The sequence below is a fragment of the Mustelus asterias genome, chromosome 10, assembly GCF_964213995.1.
Source record: "Mustelus asterias chromosome 10, sMusAst1.hap1.1, whole genome shotgun sequence".
NCBI lineage: Eukaryota > Metazoa > Chordata > Chondrichthyes > Carcharhiniformes > Triakidae > Mustelus > Mustelus asterias.
Genome location: NC_135810.1, coordinates 71,963,288 through 71,981,992, shown reverse-complemented (window position 1 = coordinate 71,981,992; position 18,705 = coordinate 71,963,288). Strand labels below are relative to the sequence as shown.

The 18,705-nt window shown below is 44.0% G+C and overlaps 1 protein-coding gene across 4 annotated transcripts in view; it reads right to left on the bottom strand.

Annotated features, from left to right (window-relative positions):
* The window catches only part of tenm4 (teneurin transmembrane protein 4), a 395,445-nt gene that overhangs the window by 64,785 nt on the left and 311,955 nt on the right, over window positions 1-18,705 (bottom strand). For all 4 annotated transcript variants that reach the window (XM_078222800.1, XM_078222801.1, XM_078222802.1 and 1 more), the window contains 2 exons: window positions 2,909-3,028; window positions 1,193-1,454 (listed from right to left, as the gene is read on the bottom strand). In XM_078222800.1, coding sequence (XP_078078926.1) covers window positions 1,193-1,454; window positions 2,909-3,028 — 382 coding nt within the window. The remainder of the gene's footprint in view (window positions 1-1,192; window positions 1,455-2,908; window positions 3,029-18,705) is intronic.

Genomic DNA, 18,705 nt, shown 5'->3' with positions numbered 1-18,705 from the left:
CAGGAGCTCTGAATTATAGGGCCTGATTCTCCCATCGCAACGCGCTAATTTTTTGGCGCATCCGGTTGGGAGATGCGTGTGTTGGTCATTTCACGGGATTTGCACATGCGTTCCTGACGCATTCATGCCTCCCACCACCAGAGCAGGTGCAGTCGAGACCACGCTGGAAACCAGCAGGAAGACCAGGTAGGTGATTTTAATCTGTTTGTAATGTAATTTAAATGTCATTATCGGGGCCAGGACTGAATTCTCCAGGCCCGATAGCATCTCCCACCCTGTCTGGTGTATTTCACTTCAGCGGGGTTTAGAGCAGCTCCCCATATTCGGGGAACTAGTGGAAGACCTGCTGGAGTGAAAGGGGGCGCAATCGGGGCCCCCCCGGGGGTCAGGTGGCAGGGCAGTGATGCCCCCTGGGCATGGGCACCCTGGCAGTGCCAGCCTGTGCCCCATGGCACTGCCCAAGGGGCAAAGTGCTCATGCACAGGGACCACCTTAGCACTGCCCACAAGGCATTGGGCAGTGCCAAGGGGGTGGGGCCTATCGTGGGCAGAACTTAGGGGCGATCGATTGGGGGTCCCACTGCCACTCTGCATGGGGATCGATCGGGTCAGGAGGGAGGCCAGTGATGGGCCGGGCTGGGGGTTGCTGGAGATCGGGGCACTCCGGGATGGGGGGGGGTGTTGGGGCTGGCCTGGGAATGGTCGTGGGGGCTGCGATTGGGCCATGGGTGGGGATGGGGAGGTGGGTTTGACGGGCAGCACCGAGGGGGTCCCGGGCTGGTCAGCGATCGAGCTCGCCAGCAAATGGGAGGCTGACAGATCAGGGCCACTGCGCATACGCAGAGGCCTGGAACTATCAAACTCTGCCATGAATAGGCCCCACCCCCTGAGCTTTTAATGAGATTCACGATAGTGACCTCTGCAGTGCGCAGAGTGTGGGAGATTCGAGCCTGAATTTCCACTGAAAAAACAATTGTGATTTACACCAGCTTTCCTGCAAATTCAGCACTTAGAATTTGTTTGGGAGAATCGGGCCCATAATGTTTACCCCTGGATTTTGTACTTTGATTAGGAGTATGTTCACCTTAATACCAACTTCAATGCAATTGCCATGCAAGCATTTTCACTGTAGTGTTCCTTGTAAGCATTAAAGATGAATAAAGGTGAGGAGGAAATGGTTTTTAATGTAGTACCTGTATTTCAGGAACAATGGGCCCTTTCTCCTGGCATGAGCCCGCAAATGCCGTCAACGGCGATGGAGAGACAATTGGATTGGGACGTGCAAAATTACTCAGGTCACAGCTGGGGATCTCATTCTCTTCGTGTCTCATGATGACAGTGTCCATGACAAAGAAACGGTCCCATGGCAGCCATAGTGTATGCTCCTGAGTGATGAACGGGGAGCGCTCAAAGTGAATCGTGACCGAAACCCCTCCGTTAGTCATCAAATCAAAGCTGGCATTTGGAGGACAGAACAAGACAATTTGTTTTCAAAAGAAGGTGAACCTTGTATAAAATAACATGACAGATGTAATTTTCCACCTTTGTACTATCAGCAGGCAAGAATCTCAATAACAGTGCATATCAGAAATATGGGTAAACACTGTGCATGATTTTCTAACTGTCAATTTAAACGGACAGTAAACTATACAAAGTGTGTGCATAAATTACCAATTTGTGCTGCTGACAAGCAAGGCTCCTGCCAAGATTACAAAGTTACAAAATTACCCATAATAGCATCTGTCACCTTCTTGACAGCCGGTACTCTGGAACAGATGCAGCAGGTATAGGTCAAGCATGTCGATCAGGAGGTAGACATCTTTAATAAATTGATATTTAGGCATTTTTATTAATCTGCAATCTTGGAAGAACAGACTTACTTTATACCAGCGTCATCCAAAAAACATGGAACACAGTCAGATGCAAATAGTGAAACATTTGTCCTTTAAAGTATTGCCTCACTTAATATTTATGTTGAGTACCAAGGGCTGGGTGCCAGAATCAGTCCGATGTAAGGAGAACAATAAGTTGTCTGAATTATTTGTAGTATGTTTCGGTCACAATTGGAATTTTCTTTCGGTTTATTTTGCCAGTTGTATTTGCCATGAGGCAGGATGCATTAGATTATTTCTTTCCATCTTGTTTTGGTTATTTCTATGATATGCGTTATTGCTAATAGCTGCCTCTGTGGGTTTGATGATATGGCATATTGAATTCTGTGTAAAGTTTTAATACTTGAATTCCAGGTCAGATTTGTCTGCAAGTTGCAGTGTAAATACTGCTACATTGAATTGCCTTTGCGTTTTTCCTTTTCACTCCAACAACTTTACCTGAAACCACTTTCAAGTGTGCAAATGAGCTTTGCATGAAAATGGTGATAGCAGAGTGGAAGAAGCCATTGGAAGAAGCCAGCTGAACCAGCAGTAGATTTCAGTGCTGACATTTTAATGTACATTTCAGATCAACATATATTGGGACAGTGGGGCAGGGGGAAGGAAGATCAAAAAGGTAAAGTAAGAACTCTTCAGGTGGCTCTTGCATTTTTTAAAAATCAAATCACTTAATTGCAAGTTTTACTGATGTTTTTATTACACTTTGAAAAAATTCTGAGTACTCAAGCAGGCCATGATAGCAAGCCAGAGAAGAATAAACAATATCACTTGTTTAGACCACAATAATCTCCTGGGGGTTACTGGAGGCAGGATGAAAAGACCCCTGGGTGTGGGTCACACTTAATCACCCAGAATTATGACTTAAGACACATTGAGGGAGGTGGCACTGGGCACTGACTGACAACTCCCTCATTCTTTGATTGCAGGAGGCAAGACTTGGAATGCTCTCCAAGTTTAACTGCTTTCTCTTCAATAAAGCTGCTCTTTGAATGGTGCGTCTGTGTAAAGTTTTAATACCTGCCATCCTGTCGGCTGATGGTGTAACCATAGTGTGGATTGTTGACAAAGCTGATATTAACTCCAACCAAAGGGGTGCCATCTGCTGTCACTACTTGACCTCGTATTACACACGTGTGGCTGTAAACAGAAGAAATAACATTAACATTAACAAAGGTATAACCATAATTTTGACATTTTGCAGCCATTCTAATTATGTTTGGAAGAGATGCCCTCCCAAAGTCTCTGCTTATTTATATACTGTCCGAATGTGAAATACCTTGGAAGGTCAAGAGAACTCCCACAGACAATTCCAGCTACATTTCTTTATGGGGCATTTCATGACTTGGCTTACTGACACAATGAAAGATTTTTCCTCTGAATGGCCTCATGTTAATCGCCATCATCACAAAAAGGTTTCTTCTGGCATTTCCAAATTCCAATTGTGAATAGTGGTGGAGAAATAAATAACTAATTGGAGCAAGAGGCTCCACAAATATCCCTATCCTCAATGATGGGGGAGCCCAGCGCATTTGTACAAATTCTGGAACTCCCTCCATCACAGCGCTGTGGGTGTACCTATGGTATTTGGACTGTAGTGGTTCAAGATGGTGGCTCATCAATGCCTTGTCATGGGCAATTTGGGATGGCAATAGCCAGTGATGCCCATACCCCATGAACAAGTAAAAAAAGTTCATATATTCCCAAATTAACTTCCATTTTAATATATTAACAGACAATATTGACTGAGTAATGGAACACCTGAATAAGGAAATGCCTTATAAAAGGATTGTCTCCCTGAAAATTGCATTAACCACATAGAAAACACCATTGGTAAAGAATAATATAACAGATGGTTTATCAACGGAAAGTATTCAATTTCTGATGTATCATTTCCTGATATTGCCTGGTGGAAAAGTACAAATAACTTAGGCTGCTTTTGCTCGTAATTAATGCTCATTAGGAAATTCAGCAATGGTCCGTTATGCTGTATTACTTGTATTACTCCCAACTTATTAGCCCTTGCAATGTGGTATTATTTAACAAAGTTCAGGAAATGAAAGGGAGGGATGAACTCAGGAAAATTCACCAGGTAAGTGATACTGAGCAAATTGATGGGGCTGTGGATTGGCAAGTCTCTGGGTCCTGGTGGACACCATCCAAGGATATTAAAGGAAGTGTCTAGTGAAATAGTTGATGTGTTGGTTTTAATTTTCCAAAATTCCTTAGATTCAGGAAAGGTCCCATCAGATTGGAAAATAGTGAATTTAACCTCTTTATTTAAAAAGGGAGGGAGACAGAAAGCAGGAAACTACAGGCCATTTAGTTAAGCATCGGTCACAAGGAAAATGTTAGAAATTGAATACAAAAATAGGAGGGTGTACAGGACATTGGTGAGGCAACACCTGGAATACTGTGTACAGTATTAACCTTCTTATTTAAGGAAGGAAGTAAATGCATTGGAAGCAGTTCAGGGAAGGTTTACTAGACTAATGCCAGGGATGAACACGTTGTCTAATGAGGAAAGGTTGGACAGACTAGGCTTGTATCTGCGAGAGTTAACAAGAGTAAGAGGCAACCTGAATGTGGAGTGGTGGTTACAATCAGATGAGCCATGGTCTTATTGAATGGTGGTGTAGGCTTGAAGGTCCAACTGGCTACTCCTGCCCCTATTTTGTATATAAAATTCACAATCCAGTTCGAATATATATTTCAGCCTCCTTGAAAATATCTTCTGCCTTTAAGATAGTTTCAGTTCTAAATTTTCTGAATTTTCAAGTGGGCATCTGAAAATTAATGTCAGGAGTATTTGCAGATCCTTTCACCCATGAACTCTGGCAGCGTGCTCACTGGCGCAACTTTACATGTGTATACCTTCTAATTGGCCATTCTGTGTATGGCAGGTGTAACAGGAATGTGTGAGACACAATGAAGGGTCTATGGGACTGACTAGCTGGCACCCACCATGGGATAGAGGTGGACAGTACTGAGGCAGAAGGTGAGTGCAAGGGTGCTACAAAATGGAGGTGCTGCTCTCGAGAAGTTGCAGAATGTTCCATAGCCAAGAAGGCCCAGAGCTGTTCAGGCCATCAATGTGGAAAAGGAACCCCTCCACAAGAACAATTATGGCTGTGGCTGTGGACATTTCAATGTCGTGACTCCATCACTGGGGCATGGAGGGGAGGCTCTGATGGCCTTCCCACCAGGGTGACCAAATGTCCTGTGTCCCAGGTGCTGTGAGGCAGCAGTGCTAACCACTGTGCCACTGTTCCACCCACATAGAATTCCATTTTAGTGACAGTCATTGTGATAATAGCTGGAATCTTCCTGGCCTTTGGGAGGCAGCTTTGGAAATTGTGGGGGTACTGAGAAGGAACTGGAAAATGTCACTGGCTCAACTTCCACAGGGCTGGGCTGCCATAAGAATTGGCAACCCGCTCCATCCAATCAAGGCAATTAAGGACTCACTTCAGGGCCATTTTTACACACTGCCTCCTCAACCCCGGTGATGTTGCACAAGTTGCTTCCTCAACATACCAAACCCCCTCCCCTCACTTCACTCAGCAGACTGTCTTCCTGAACACTCTTATCCCCCACTCACTGAGCAGGTGCTGTTTCAACCTGCCCACAATGCAGTTCTGACTGAACTCCCCCAGCGCCCACAGCATCTCCGGACCAACCCCTTCCCCCACCTGAGGTTCAGGACCGATCTTGGGTGACTGTGTGGAGTTCGCACATTCTCCCTGTGTCTTTTGTGGGTTTCCTCCGGGTGCTCCGGTTTCCTCCCACACTCCAAAGTTGTGCAGGTTAGGTGGATTAGCCATACACGGGGTTACGGAGATAGGGCGGCGGGGGGGTTGGGATTGGAAGGATGCTCATTCGGAGAGTTGGTGCAGACTTGATGCGCCATATGGCCTCTTTCTGCACTGTAGGGATTCTGTGGTTCTAATTCCTGCACCGTGTCTATCACTGCTTTGTCTGACTCCATCTGGAAGGTAGCATATTGTATTCTATTGGGGTGAGTGTCCTGATAAGGAGGGAAGTGCAGGAATGTAATGAGCAGTGAAATGTGAAATGTGCTCTTTGAAAACTGTGGATCATGGTTATTACTGATTTGTATCATAATCGCTGCATTATTCTAGGTCACTGAGCTAGTCATTCCTATAAATTTTATGGAATAGTGAAAACATTTGTATCATTATTCAGTACCTCAACAAATAAAATGCTAATATTTTAATATTCTCAGTAAGGTTAGGGGTGAATTATCTTTCATAATTTATATGTTCTTTTGTTTTCATTCCCTTCACATTTCTGACTGGTAGATGATTCCTTGGCTCAGACCACTTACACAGAATTACCTAAAATCTATAAAACAGCAACATGTTACTTGACCGTACTGGCCTGTGTTACTCCTGATAGTCTCTAAGCTTCCTCCCATTCTAATCACCTCTTTCCAGTCCATCTCACCTTCTTCCATTTTCCCACATGTGGCCCTCTCTGAGTACTACATATGGAAGTGAGTTTCACATTCTCATCGGTCCCCACATAAAGAAATTCATCTGAAAATCTTTATTTGATCTATTCTTGACTATCATATTTTTGCCTCTCATTCTTGCCATACTCACCAGTGGAAACAATTGCTTCATCTTCTGTTATATTTAAAGCACTTGTTGCAGGATGAAAGTATAGAAAGTTACAGGCCAGAGTTCTCTGGTGTTGCACACACCGCTGCTAATGAGAACAGAGAATTTGGCGCTCAGCCAAATTTCCGTTCAGTGTCGCGGGACCGCAACATCCCAGCTGCGGGTGAGTTTGGAGAATTCTGGCCATAGTATGCGGGTTTTGAGTGTAACAACAGAACAGGTTTATTAGGCAGCTAACTCCACAGTGGCAAGATCTAGGCTGAATAAAGGCCACAAAGTAACCGTTGATGTCACAGACTGACCATGTGACAAAACCCTTTAAGGGATCATGCAACACATGATAACTCTGGTATGTAACGCCTTCACTCCACCATACCCTTCATTATAAGAGCTTTAGCAGGGCTCTCCTCTCCAGAGCAAAGAAGACCGTTCTCTTTCTTGATCATTGCATTCTCTCAATTCTGGTAATGTCCTCCTAAATCTTTTCTGCATATCCTTTAATGTATCAGTATCATTTTTGCTAATTAGAAACCAGAACTGCACACAGTACTCCAACTATGGTTTAACAAAAACCCTTAAGAAATTTAATGTTATCTCCTTCATTTTGTATTCTATCATTATGCAATGAATCTTAATGCTTTGTACTCGTTCTGGTCTTCATAACTTGCATTACTATTTTTAGCGTTTCATGTATCTGTATTCCCTGATCTATTTCCTCCACTAACCCATTTATATCTTCCGAGGAACAAGGGGCCTCCTTATCCCTCCTTTCAAATGAGCCAGATTATATTGAGCTAAATTAAAGTTCACTTGCCATTTATCTGTCCACTCTGCAAACCTGCTTATCTCTTTTTATAATTTACTGCCCTTTATGTTATGAGCTATCAATGGTAAATTTCAATATGATATCTTTAATTCCTGAATACAAGTCATTTATGTGTATGGCTAATAGAACAAGTGCCATCGATATCATTTTCCAATTTGCCATTCCACGGTGTATCCAATCGGAGTCAGATACTCTTTATGTCAGGTGAAAGGGATTCATTGTACTCTCTCTGAGCTACAACTCTCACCAACTTCTACAGATACGTCATAGAAAGTATTCTTTCTGGTTGTAATCACAGCTTGGTATGGCTCCTGCCTGGTCCAAGACTGCAAAAAACTACAAAGGTCATGAATGAAGTACAGTCCATCACTCAAACCAGCCTCCATCCACTGACACTGTCTACACTTCCCGCTGCCTCAGAATAGCAGCCAGCACAATTAAGGATCCCACGCATCCTGGACATTCTCTCTTCCACCTTCTTCCGTCAGGGAAAAGATACAAAAGTCTGAGGACACATTCCAACTGACTCAAAAACATCTTCTTCCCTGCTGCCATCAGACTTTTGAATGGACCTACCTCGCATTAAGTTGATCTTTCTCTGCACCCTAGCTATGACTGTAACACTACATCCTGCACTCTCTCCTTTCCTTCTCTATGAATGGTATGCTTTGTCTGTATAGCATGCAAGAAACAATACTTTTCATTAATACGCGTGACAATAATAAATCAAATCAAATCAAACATGGGCCCAAAGTCCCGTGAGAGTCGGGAAACGAGATTCTCGCCAGCGAGATCTTGTTTCTCGATTTTCCACCCCCCTTGCCCATGATGTAATGAGGTTCCCACCTCATTTCAATAAATTTACATATCATTCAGGGGCTTCCCACCATACGATCCCCTCTTACTGACTCTTCAAAAATCGCTAGCGTGACGTCACATCGGCGAGGTTTACAGCAGGTACATAAACACAGGAATAAGACTTGGGGAACTCACTGGGAGCACCAAGGTAAGTATAGTGCCCCCTCCTGGGGGAGGGGAGCCATGCCTGGACAGTGCCCAGGCAATGCCAACCTGTGTTAGGGTGGCCGTGCTGGGGGTGGGCCTTCCGGATAGTCCCATGGGGAGGGGGGGGGGAAGAGTTCCTCTTATGTATGGTGGGGTTCCGTGTGTGGTGGAGGGGGGTTGCCCCCAATGCCTGTGTGGTCGGACAGAGGTGCAGCTGAAGAGCTATACCCCTGTTTCCTTACCTCAGCCAGCACTCTGCACTGAGGGGAAGACTCTGACCAAACCATTAAGTTAATCGTGCTTTGCTTTCTCTTGAAATATACAATAGTTTGTAGGGCATAGTTCTGTGGGCTAATTGTTGGGGTTTGGATTTCTTCCCTTAATGTTAACAGGCCCTAACACGATCATAACACTCTTACATCTTAATGAAGGCCTTCTGAATGTTCATGTATGCCACATCAACTGCATTGCACCCAACAATCATCCCTACTGTTTCTGTGATTTCTTCAAAGAATTCAGCAAAGTTGATTAAACAAGACTTTCCTTTTCGAAATCCTTGCTGACTATTTTTATTTTACTGTCTGACCCAGAATGTTTTGTTATCACCCTTACGGAACAATTCTAGTATCTCTTCCACGACTGACAGTGAGAAATAGCTCTTTAGACTGTCTGGATTCATTTCAGCTTTGCCAGCATCAGCCATGGTAAAAAGTCTCACAACACCAGGTTAAAGTCCAATAGGTTTATTTGGAATCACAAGCTTTCGGAGCGCTGCCCCTTCATCAGGTAAGTGATGAAGGAGCAGTGCTCTTAAAGCTCGTGATTCCAAACAAACCTGTTGGACTTTAACCTGATGTTGTGAGACTTCTTACTGTGCTGTACCCCAGTCCAACGCCAGCATCTCCACCTCATGAGCATCAGCCATGGCTCAGTTAGTAGCACTTCCACCTCTGAATCAAAAAGCTGTGGGTCCCAGTCCAGAACTTAAGTAAAATGATTAAATCTTATGTTCCAGTGCAGTATTGAAACGGTGCTGCACCACTGGGGATGCAGTCATTTCGATGAGATGTCAAAGCCAGGTCCCTTTTGGAATTTCGGGTGGACAGAAAATATCCTGTGCGGAATTTTCTCATTGTTTTGTCTCAGTGTCAACTCAGGCGGGGTAGGTGGAGGGTAGCCCGCTGGCTGCACTGCCGGCTTTTCCCCTCATAATTTTAAACACAGACAATAAAAATTAAGGAGGGTGGTCCCACAATGTCACACTGGGGAGCCCACCCCGCCACTGACCTTGGTTCTTTTTAAATGGCACCCCAATGTCAAAATGATAAAAATAGATACAAGGAACATCCCCCCGCCACTGACATGGACTCCTGGCCACACTACCATGGACCCTCTGGCACTGCTTGAGGGCAGTGGGGCAGAGGCAGGGTACTGCTTGGGCATGACGCTCTCCCCACTGGGGGTTGGCCTCCGGCAGTTTTTTTCACCAGTTCCTTGTTTTTAAAGCCCTGGTGTAAAGCACACCAATGTGATGTCATGCTGTTGTCTGGAGGATTAGCAGGGTAAATATGTGGGGTTATGGGGATAGGGCCTGGGTGGGATTGTGTTGGTGCAGACTCAATGGGCCGAATGGCCTATTTCTGCAGTGTAGGGATTCTATGATTCTATGATTTCTCCTGAAGGTTTTCAAAGATACCAGCATACCTCACTCATACCACCATTCAGAGTGGATGTTTCCTCGTGTGGGAGAATCTAGAACGAGGGATCTCTGTTTAAAAATAAGGGGTCACCCATTAAAGACAGAGATGAGGAGAATTCTGTTCCCTCAGAAGATGGTGAGTCTTCGGAAATTGCTTGCTTAAAAGGCGGTGGTGGCAGCGTCTTTGAATATTTTCAAAGACTCTGCCACCTTGAAGAGGGTGCAAGGTTATTGGGGGATAGACAGGAGGTTACAGGCAAATCAGTCATGACCTTATTGAATAATGGAGCAGGATCGAGGGGCCATGTGGCCTCCTCCTGCTCCTTATTCGTATGTTTTACATATTCTTTATTTGTAAGCATACAGATCGCATATCAGCAAGCCATTTGGTTGGGTGGGGACATCAGTTAATTCTGTTCTAGTTTGACATGCGTGCACATTATTTTTTCAGCAGGATCTATAGATAACACCAGATAATAGGATTGAAGGTAATTAACAAAAGAACCAGTGGGAAACCTGGTTTGACCAGAGGAGATTGTTTTTTATGCAGTGAGTTGTTACATACAAGGGATGGCATGGTGGCACAGTGGTTAGCACTGCTGCCTCACAACTCCAGGGACCTGAGTTCGATTCCCGGCTTTGGTCACTGTCTGTGTGGAGTCCGCATGTTCTCCCTGTGTCTGCGTGGGTTTCCTCCGGGTGTTCCGGCTTCCTCCCACAGTCCAAAGATGTGCGGGTTAGGTGGATTGGCCATGCTAGGGACTAGCATGAGTAAATGTATGGGATTATGGGGATAGGGCCTGGGTGGGATTGTGGTTGGTGCAGACTCAATGGGCCAAATGGCCTCCTTCTGCACTGTAGGATTCTATGATTCTGGAATGCACAAACTACAATTTTCAAAAAGAGAACTAGATAAATACTCAAAAGGGGGAAAACTGTAGGGCAGTGCAGAAGAGGAAAGGAGTGGGCCTGATGGGATGAATGTTCTTCTCCTATGTTGTATGATTCAGTGAGTGATTGGAAACCCTGGCTGACATTTTCTTCCCTGAGCCTGTGCAATGTACTTTGGACCTTCTTGGTCTGTTTGGCTCAGTGCCACATCAGGTCATGCTCTTAGCATCAGAGAATGAACTCTATTCTGTCAGTCACTGGAATGCAATCATTTCCTGACAGATAAAACATGTGCAGTGTCAGTAAGTGCTGTAACTCCGTGCGTGCTGTCATTCAGAACTCGTTTCTGTTCTAATTGGAAATACCACCCAGTTTAGCTTTTGCAGAAGACTCGGTAATATTTTGTTCCTATTAATTAAAAAGCTGCTGCATGAAATTTGCTCATGCCCAATCGAGAAAAAGCTGACTTCTGCAATATTCTAGCTTTTTCAAAGACAGATGTCATTCAAAGTGCAAAGGGCAAATAACTCCAGTCCCCTACAATTATCTTTGTTGTTATCAATATCACTCATGGTCTGTCAGCAGAAGTCTCATTTGCGCTGGTTTCCATAGTATTAGAAATGGTAAATGGAATATTTGTAAACTGAATTTGATAGGTTTTACAATATATTTCTATGCCACATAGTCAATCTTGATGTAATTGTGTCATTGCATTGAAGGTTAGGGAGAACAGCCAACAATTTGTTTACAGCAATCAGTTGCTGCATCCTACAATCACTTAACTAATATCTTCTTCATTCTGAAACCTGGCAGGGTTCAGTATTCAAATATTGCTAAATTGAATTAAACTACCTGATTACACAGGCAGCCAGCTAATGCTGCTTCACAGCTCAGGAAGGAGCAGCGGAATTGTACAAATATACTGTTAACTTGGATTGAAAGTCATTAATAATTTATACTGATTAGGCCTCCACAAATAACAATTCAGCTGATCAGCTGGCTGTGCTAACTTGATTGAAAACTAGATGTGAGTACATCAGGTTTTCATATTCATGTCTATTTTCTTGTGTAAATTAGCAAATGGACAAATGTATGAACCCTAGTTCCTTGAGGAAAGTGCTGAAGATTAGGAGTTTTCCCATTTTGAGACTAAGGTCAGGATTTTCCGCTCCAATTTGCGTCAGACAGATACGGAGACAGGAATGGAAAATATCGCAATCAGTGCAAATTTGAGTTTCACGTTGATGTGAATGCGTGACACGATTATCCCCTTCCTCATCAGTGATCAACTACATTGTTATGTTTAACCTGATTGAGTACATTAGCATGTCATGATAAAGCCCGTATGCTGGAATCATCCCCCCGTCAAAAAATCCATCCATGGTGACCTGACGACAGAACGATGTGAAGCTTGACTGGGCATTGCCAGGGCTATGCATGGGCAGTGCCAGGGGTGTGGCAGGGTGAACTGGCTTGCTCACTATGTGTGGGGGTCAGATCCTCAATTTCTAAGTTGCTGGCCAAGTGGGCAAATCAGAGGTCATCCCGCCAGTGATATGCTGTGGGATTTGTCAGATTAAGCTTTTCTTTCAGAGTCCTGGACTATATAGTGGAGAAAACTACCATTGCTGCCAGTGCTTCAACGCCACCTTTCCCGCCCGACATTGACCTTTGCTGATATTCCGGGAAAATCTCAGTCTCAGTGAAGTGGCAGGGGCAGGAATGTGGAGTGTTCCCACTGCATTAAATACACAGCTGGTGTTTCGCATTGTAGTCAGTGGCGGGGTCGGCCAGGATGGTGCATAGTCCATCATCATGCTTGGGTGCCATCTTGAAAACACTCTATACCAGTATTGAAGAAAGAAGGTGAGCTGCTGAAAGTGAAGATAGATCTCTGGGAGCACTCTGAGACCTCGTCAGAACAAAGATGGATCTCCAGGGACATTCTTGAGGCTGGAAGGCAGACCTCCTCCAGGGCACCGAATCTGGAAGGCTTACCTAGAGATGCTCCCCTGGCCCACTACTGTGGTGTTCCAGGGTTGTGGGCAGCCTCCACCCTGAACTCTGGAGGCAGCCCCAGGCATTGTTCAGGTGAGTCCCGACATTTGTACGCCATGTTGTTCTGAATGTGTTTCACACTCGCATTAATCCTGCTGCCATCATGGAAAATCTGGCTTGGTTGGGGGAGGGAGTGCAGCTGGGCCTTCATCTACATCCCATTAATAGGATGCAAATGAGGCTCATGCTGGACTCTGGCAGGTTTTCACACCCACCATTGTGGTCAACAGCGGAAGATCCTGCTGTAAATTGATGCCAGTGTAAATCCGATTTCGGAGTCTCCCGCCATATTCTCTCCTCACTCCCGCCATCGAGCCTGCCAGCGGGGACATGGGAGAATTCCACCCTATGGTTTCTGAGCAAACCAGCCTTTTTCTGTCACCGCATTGGAGCTTAAGAGTTTAAACTATGTTGACTTAGACTGTTGCACTTGCTCACTCTGGTAACAAGAATATTTGAACTAATCACCAGATGCTAGCCCAGTTAGAATGAAGCTTCTCTGATCACGCACCTAGGCCATCTTGTTTGTTCAAGTGTGCTACTGAAATTGGATTCAGAAATTAAGACGGCCTGACAACGATTTGACAGAAACTTGGCTTGCAGGAGAAATAATCATTAGAAAGGACTCACTGATTCTGCTGGAAAGGTAGTGAAAGATTAATTATGGTGACAGCTTACATTTTACTACACTCAATAATTCCAAACGCAGCATTGGCAAAGCCATTCCTGTAACATGTTAATATGGTCAGCTGTAACATTTCCATCATATCGGCCCACTTTTGTAAGATGTGCAGGATGCAGAATTTAGATGCCTGATTCACAACAAAAACCCTGAATTTTCCTCAAACAATTTTCATATTTTACTTTAATCCCTGCTTAAATTGGTTTAGTTTCTATTGGGCTTTAAAAGCATGAATCCACCTTTGCCCACTAACAGCAATCCCAGAGTTGTTTCCAAACCACCTTCATTTTGTTAAAAAATAACCCTAAGTAATGTCTAAATGGAAGTCACAGTAATCAAGCTGGTGTTTATGTTTATCTCTGCCATCTCTGGCATAAAATATTAGCTCAGCAAACACTTCTGGAGAAGGAGCCCACAGCAGTGTCTCCGTGCCTTTGCTCAATTAGATCTGCAAACTGCAAGCTCCCTTGGCATATACATTTGCCCCATTCAGAAAACAATTAACACTGTCTTGTAAGCATCTGGCCTTTTGTAGGATAACTTGTCCTTACTGGAGGCAAGATCAACTGCTCACAATATACCCAGTCCCTGGGAACCAAAGTTAATGCTAATTTAGTCAATCTTTTCCTTCAGGAGACCTTGGCTAAAAGCAATTACACTGCAAACAAGCTAAATACGACTGCAAAGAATCCACCTGCCACCAATTCTTTCAATATTTTTACATAATATTATCTGTGAGGAAAATGTGTTTGTTCTTTCCAATCAGCCTAGTTCTAGAATCATCAATCCTATTTTTACATTAAGAGCAGTTGAAATTCTGGTTAGCAGAATTTCACTAAGAAATTAAAATGAGAATACAAAGCAAATAAATGTATGTATTGTTTTAATACAATTATAAGTCAAAAACAAAGAACAAAGAACAGTACAGCACAGGAAACAGGCCCTTCGGCCCTCCATGTCTGTGCCACTCATTGGTCCAACTAGACCATTCGTTTGTATCCCTCCATTCCCAGACTGCTCATGTGACTATCCAGGTAAACGATGCCAGCGTGTCTGCCTCCACCACCCTACTTGGCAGCGCATTCCAGGCCCCCACCACTCTGTGTAAAAAACGTCCCTCTGATATCTGAGTTATACCTCGCCCCTCTCACCTTGAGCCCGTGACCCCTCGTGATCGTCACCTCCGACCTGGGAAAAAGCTTCCCACTGTTCACCCTATCTATACCCTTCATAATTTTGTACACCTCTATTAGGTCTCCCCTCATTCTCTGTCTTTCCAGGGAGAACAAGCCCAGTTTATCTAATCTCTCCTCATAGCTAAGACCCTCCATACCAGGCACCATCCTGGTAAACCTTCTCTGCACCCTCTCTAAAGCCTCCATGTCCTTCTGGTAGTGCGGCGACCAGAACTGGACGCAGTACTCCAAATGTGGCCTAACCAGCATTCTATACAGCTGCAACATCAGACTCCAGCTTTTATACTCTATACTCCATCCTATAAAGGCAAGCATACCATATGCCTTCTTCACCACCTTCTCCACCTGTGTTGCCACCTTCAAGGATTTGTGGACTTGCACACCTAGGTCCTTCTGTGTTTCTATACTCTTGATGGCTCTGCCATTTATTGTATAACTCCCCCCTACACTAGTTCTTCCAAAATGCATCACTTCACATTTATCCGGATTAAATTCCATCTGCCATTTCTCCGCCCAATTTTCCAGCCTATCTATATCCTGCTGTATTGTCCGACAATGTTCATCGCTATCCGCAAGTCCAGCCATCTTCGTGTCATCCGCAAACTTGCTGATAACACCAGTTACACCTTCTTCCAAATCATTTATATATATCACAAATAGCAGAGGTCCCAGTACAGAGCCCTGCGGAACACCACTGGTCACAGACCTCCAACCGGAAAAAAACCCTTCGACTGCTACCCTCTGTCTCCTGTGGCCAAGCCAGTTCTCTACCCATCTAGCCACCTCTCCTTGTATCCCATGAGCTTTAACCTTCTTAACCAACCTGCCATGAGGGACTTTGTCAAATGCCTTACTGAAATCCATATAGACGACATCCACGGCCCTTTCTTCGTCAACCGTTTTTGTCACTTCCTTAAAAAACTCCTCCAAATTTGTAAGGCACAACCTCCCTCTTACAAAACCATGCTGTCTGTCACTAATGAGATTGTTCCGTTCTAAATGCGCATACATCCTGTCTCTAAGAATCCTCTCCAACAACTTCCCTACCACGGACGTCAAGCTCACTGGCCTATAATTACCCGGGTTATCCCTGCTACCCTTCTTAAATAACATTCGCTATCCTCCAATCTTCAGGGACCTCACCTGTGTCCAATGAAGAGACAAAGATTTCCGTCAGAGGCCCAGCAATTACATCTCTTGTCTCCCTGAGCAGTCTAGGATAGATGCCATCAGGCCCTGGGGAATTGTCAGTTTTAATGTTACCTAAAAAACCTAACACTTCCTCCCTTGTAATGGAGATTCTCTCTAACGGGTCAACACCTCCCTCTGAGACACTCCCAGTCAACAAGTCCCTCTCCTTTGTGAATACCGATGCAAAGTATTCATTTAGGATCTCCCCTATTCCCTTGGGTTCTAAGCATAATTCCCCTCCTTTGTCCCTGAGAGGTCCGACTTTTTCCCTGACAACTCTTTTGTTCCTAACATATGAATAAAATGCCTTAGGATTCTCCTTAATCCTGTCTGCCAAGAACATTTCGTGACCTCTTTTTGCCCTTCTAACTCCCTGTTTGAGAAAACACTGAAAGTTACCAACTACTTGAAGACATCTTAAACAGGCTAATTTAAATATATGTGGCTTCAATAGATATTTTCAAACTTTAAAATGCAAAACATTGACAACTAACAATGTCACTTGAAGGATGGATTCACAGGCGATAAAAACTGGAATGTAGTTCTGAACGGTCCAATTTGTGTTCTTGGTTTCTCATATATATTAGATTAATTTGATTTGATATGCTCTGCAGCAACTACTGTTATGAACAATTAGTTTGCTCACTGAATGGTGCATAAAAGGTGAAGTACAGTCCCTGTATGTATTCTGGAAATCAATCTACCGATGGTCAGTAATAAAGGTACTGCTATCCATATATAACTTACAAATAAGCAAGAACACTTTGCTGAATGATCATTACTTTCTCCACCCAGGCAGATTATAAGGCAGCAGCCAATTTACGCAGAGCAAGATCCCACAAGCACAATTAAATAAAGACCATGTCGTGTTTTTGTGACATTAATTGAGGGACAAATGTTGGCCAGGATACTCAGAGAATTTCCCTACACTTCTTTGAATGGTGCCAAAGGATCTTTAGCATCAACCTGAGAGAGCAGATGAAGCCTTGACTTAACATGTCATCTGAAGGAAGGCACCTCTGCCTTTGTGACACTCCCCCATAACTGCCTTGAATTGTCAGCCTGGATCATTTGCTTTGGAGGCCAGCTTGGATTAATGATCTTCAACTCAGAAGTGAATCTGCTCCCACTATGCTAAGGCTGATACCTACTAGTGAAACATATATTAATCAAGATATAGTGATAACAAAATTGAGCCTGAGCCCATTATAAAATGTAATTTCTGGGCATTCTAACAATTATATTGCAGTAAAATATAATTGACTTTGTTGTCATGCTGTATAATTTGTGCTATAAATGCACAATAGGCTTTGACTGAGGAACAGCTACATCATAAGTCACATGACTCTCCCATCACCATTCCTAAAAGAAACAATCAAAAATGCCAGGTATAAAAGCAGCACTATACAAATACAGTTGAGTAGTGTAAAAGATATATTGTTTTTTCCGAAGTGTGTTCCAACCTCAAGTTCTTGGGCTACTCGTGTCTGTCTATCCCCGGTGAGATCAAGCTTCAAAGGTTCCTGGCTAAGCAGCTGGATGGAGTGGCTTTCTGTGGAAGAATACTCCATCATGTAGGAAGAGTCAAATACCCAAAGCAGTTTGTCTCACTGGAAACAAACTTCCTGTCAAACATTTGTGGCTGGGATTGATGACAGTCCAAGAAAAGACCAAGAATGTTCCAACTGAAGGAAACTGCCCGCCAGGAAAGAAATTAAAGATCTTAAAAGTATCAGAAAATTTAAGCAAACGATTCATCGTGCTGCCAGTATGAAATATTTTTACCTGGAGTACTTCCATTACTTCAATGGAAACTGCTAGCATGTGATGGTTTCTGAATTTTGCTACTTTTTGACTGCACACTTACATCCCAAAGGTACGTTGTACTTGTTCTATCAGTAAATTTAAAACTTCCTGCAACTCCTTGATGAAGTAATGGAGAGGATTGATGAGGGTAGTGTCACTGATATTGTGCTTATAGACTGTAAAATTTGACAAAGTACAACATGTTAGCAAAATTAATCTATAGGATGAAAGAGACTGTGGCACTGTGGATGTAAAATTGGCAAAGGGACAGAAAGCAGAGATTGCTGCTCCTGTTCTTCTCGGGCGGGTTTGATGACGGGAGTGGAAAATCTCACGAGTGGCCCAAATCGCGCTTTATGTTTGCGGGAAGTCTCGTTGCAATTGTCAGTGCCAGTGACGTAATGGGAAACCTGATGTTGAAGGTTGAGAACCCCATTATAAGAAATTTGCAAATTATTATGAGGCCCCCTCCATTATATAATCCATTCACCTTGGCGTGAGGGCACGCTGGCATGAATGACAACTAAGCTCCCACGGTGTGCACCTAGCAGCAGACCTGATGGAGGAGTTCAGCTGAGTGCGTTGCTCAGGGGCGGAAGAGGTCCACGACTATAAGTACCCGTGCACTGCCCCCAGGGACTGTGTACATTCAGAAGTGGCACCCCAATCTTGATTAAGCCAAGTTGCTGGTGGGAGGGACTCAGTCAGAGTCCGCCTCACCAGTTTGACATTGTGGGACTCACTCCTTCAAGTTTTTTAACCAAGTCTGAACAATATGGTGGAGAAAGCCACCATTGGAGCCGGCAGTTTCAACACCGCT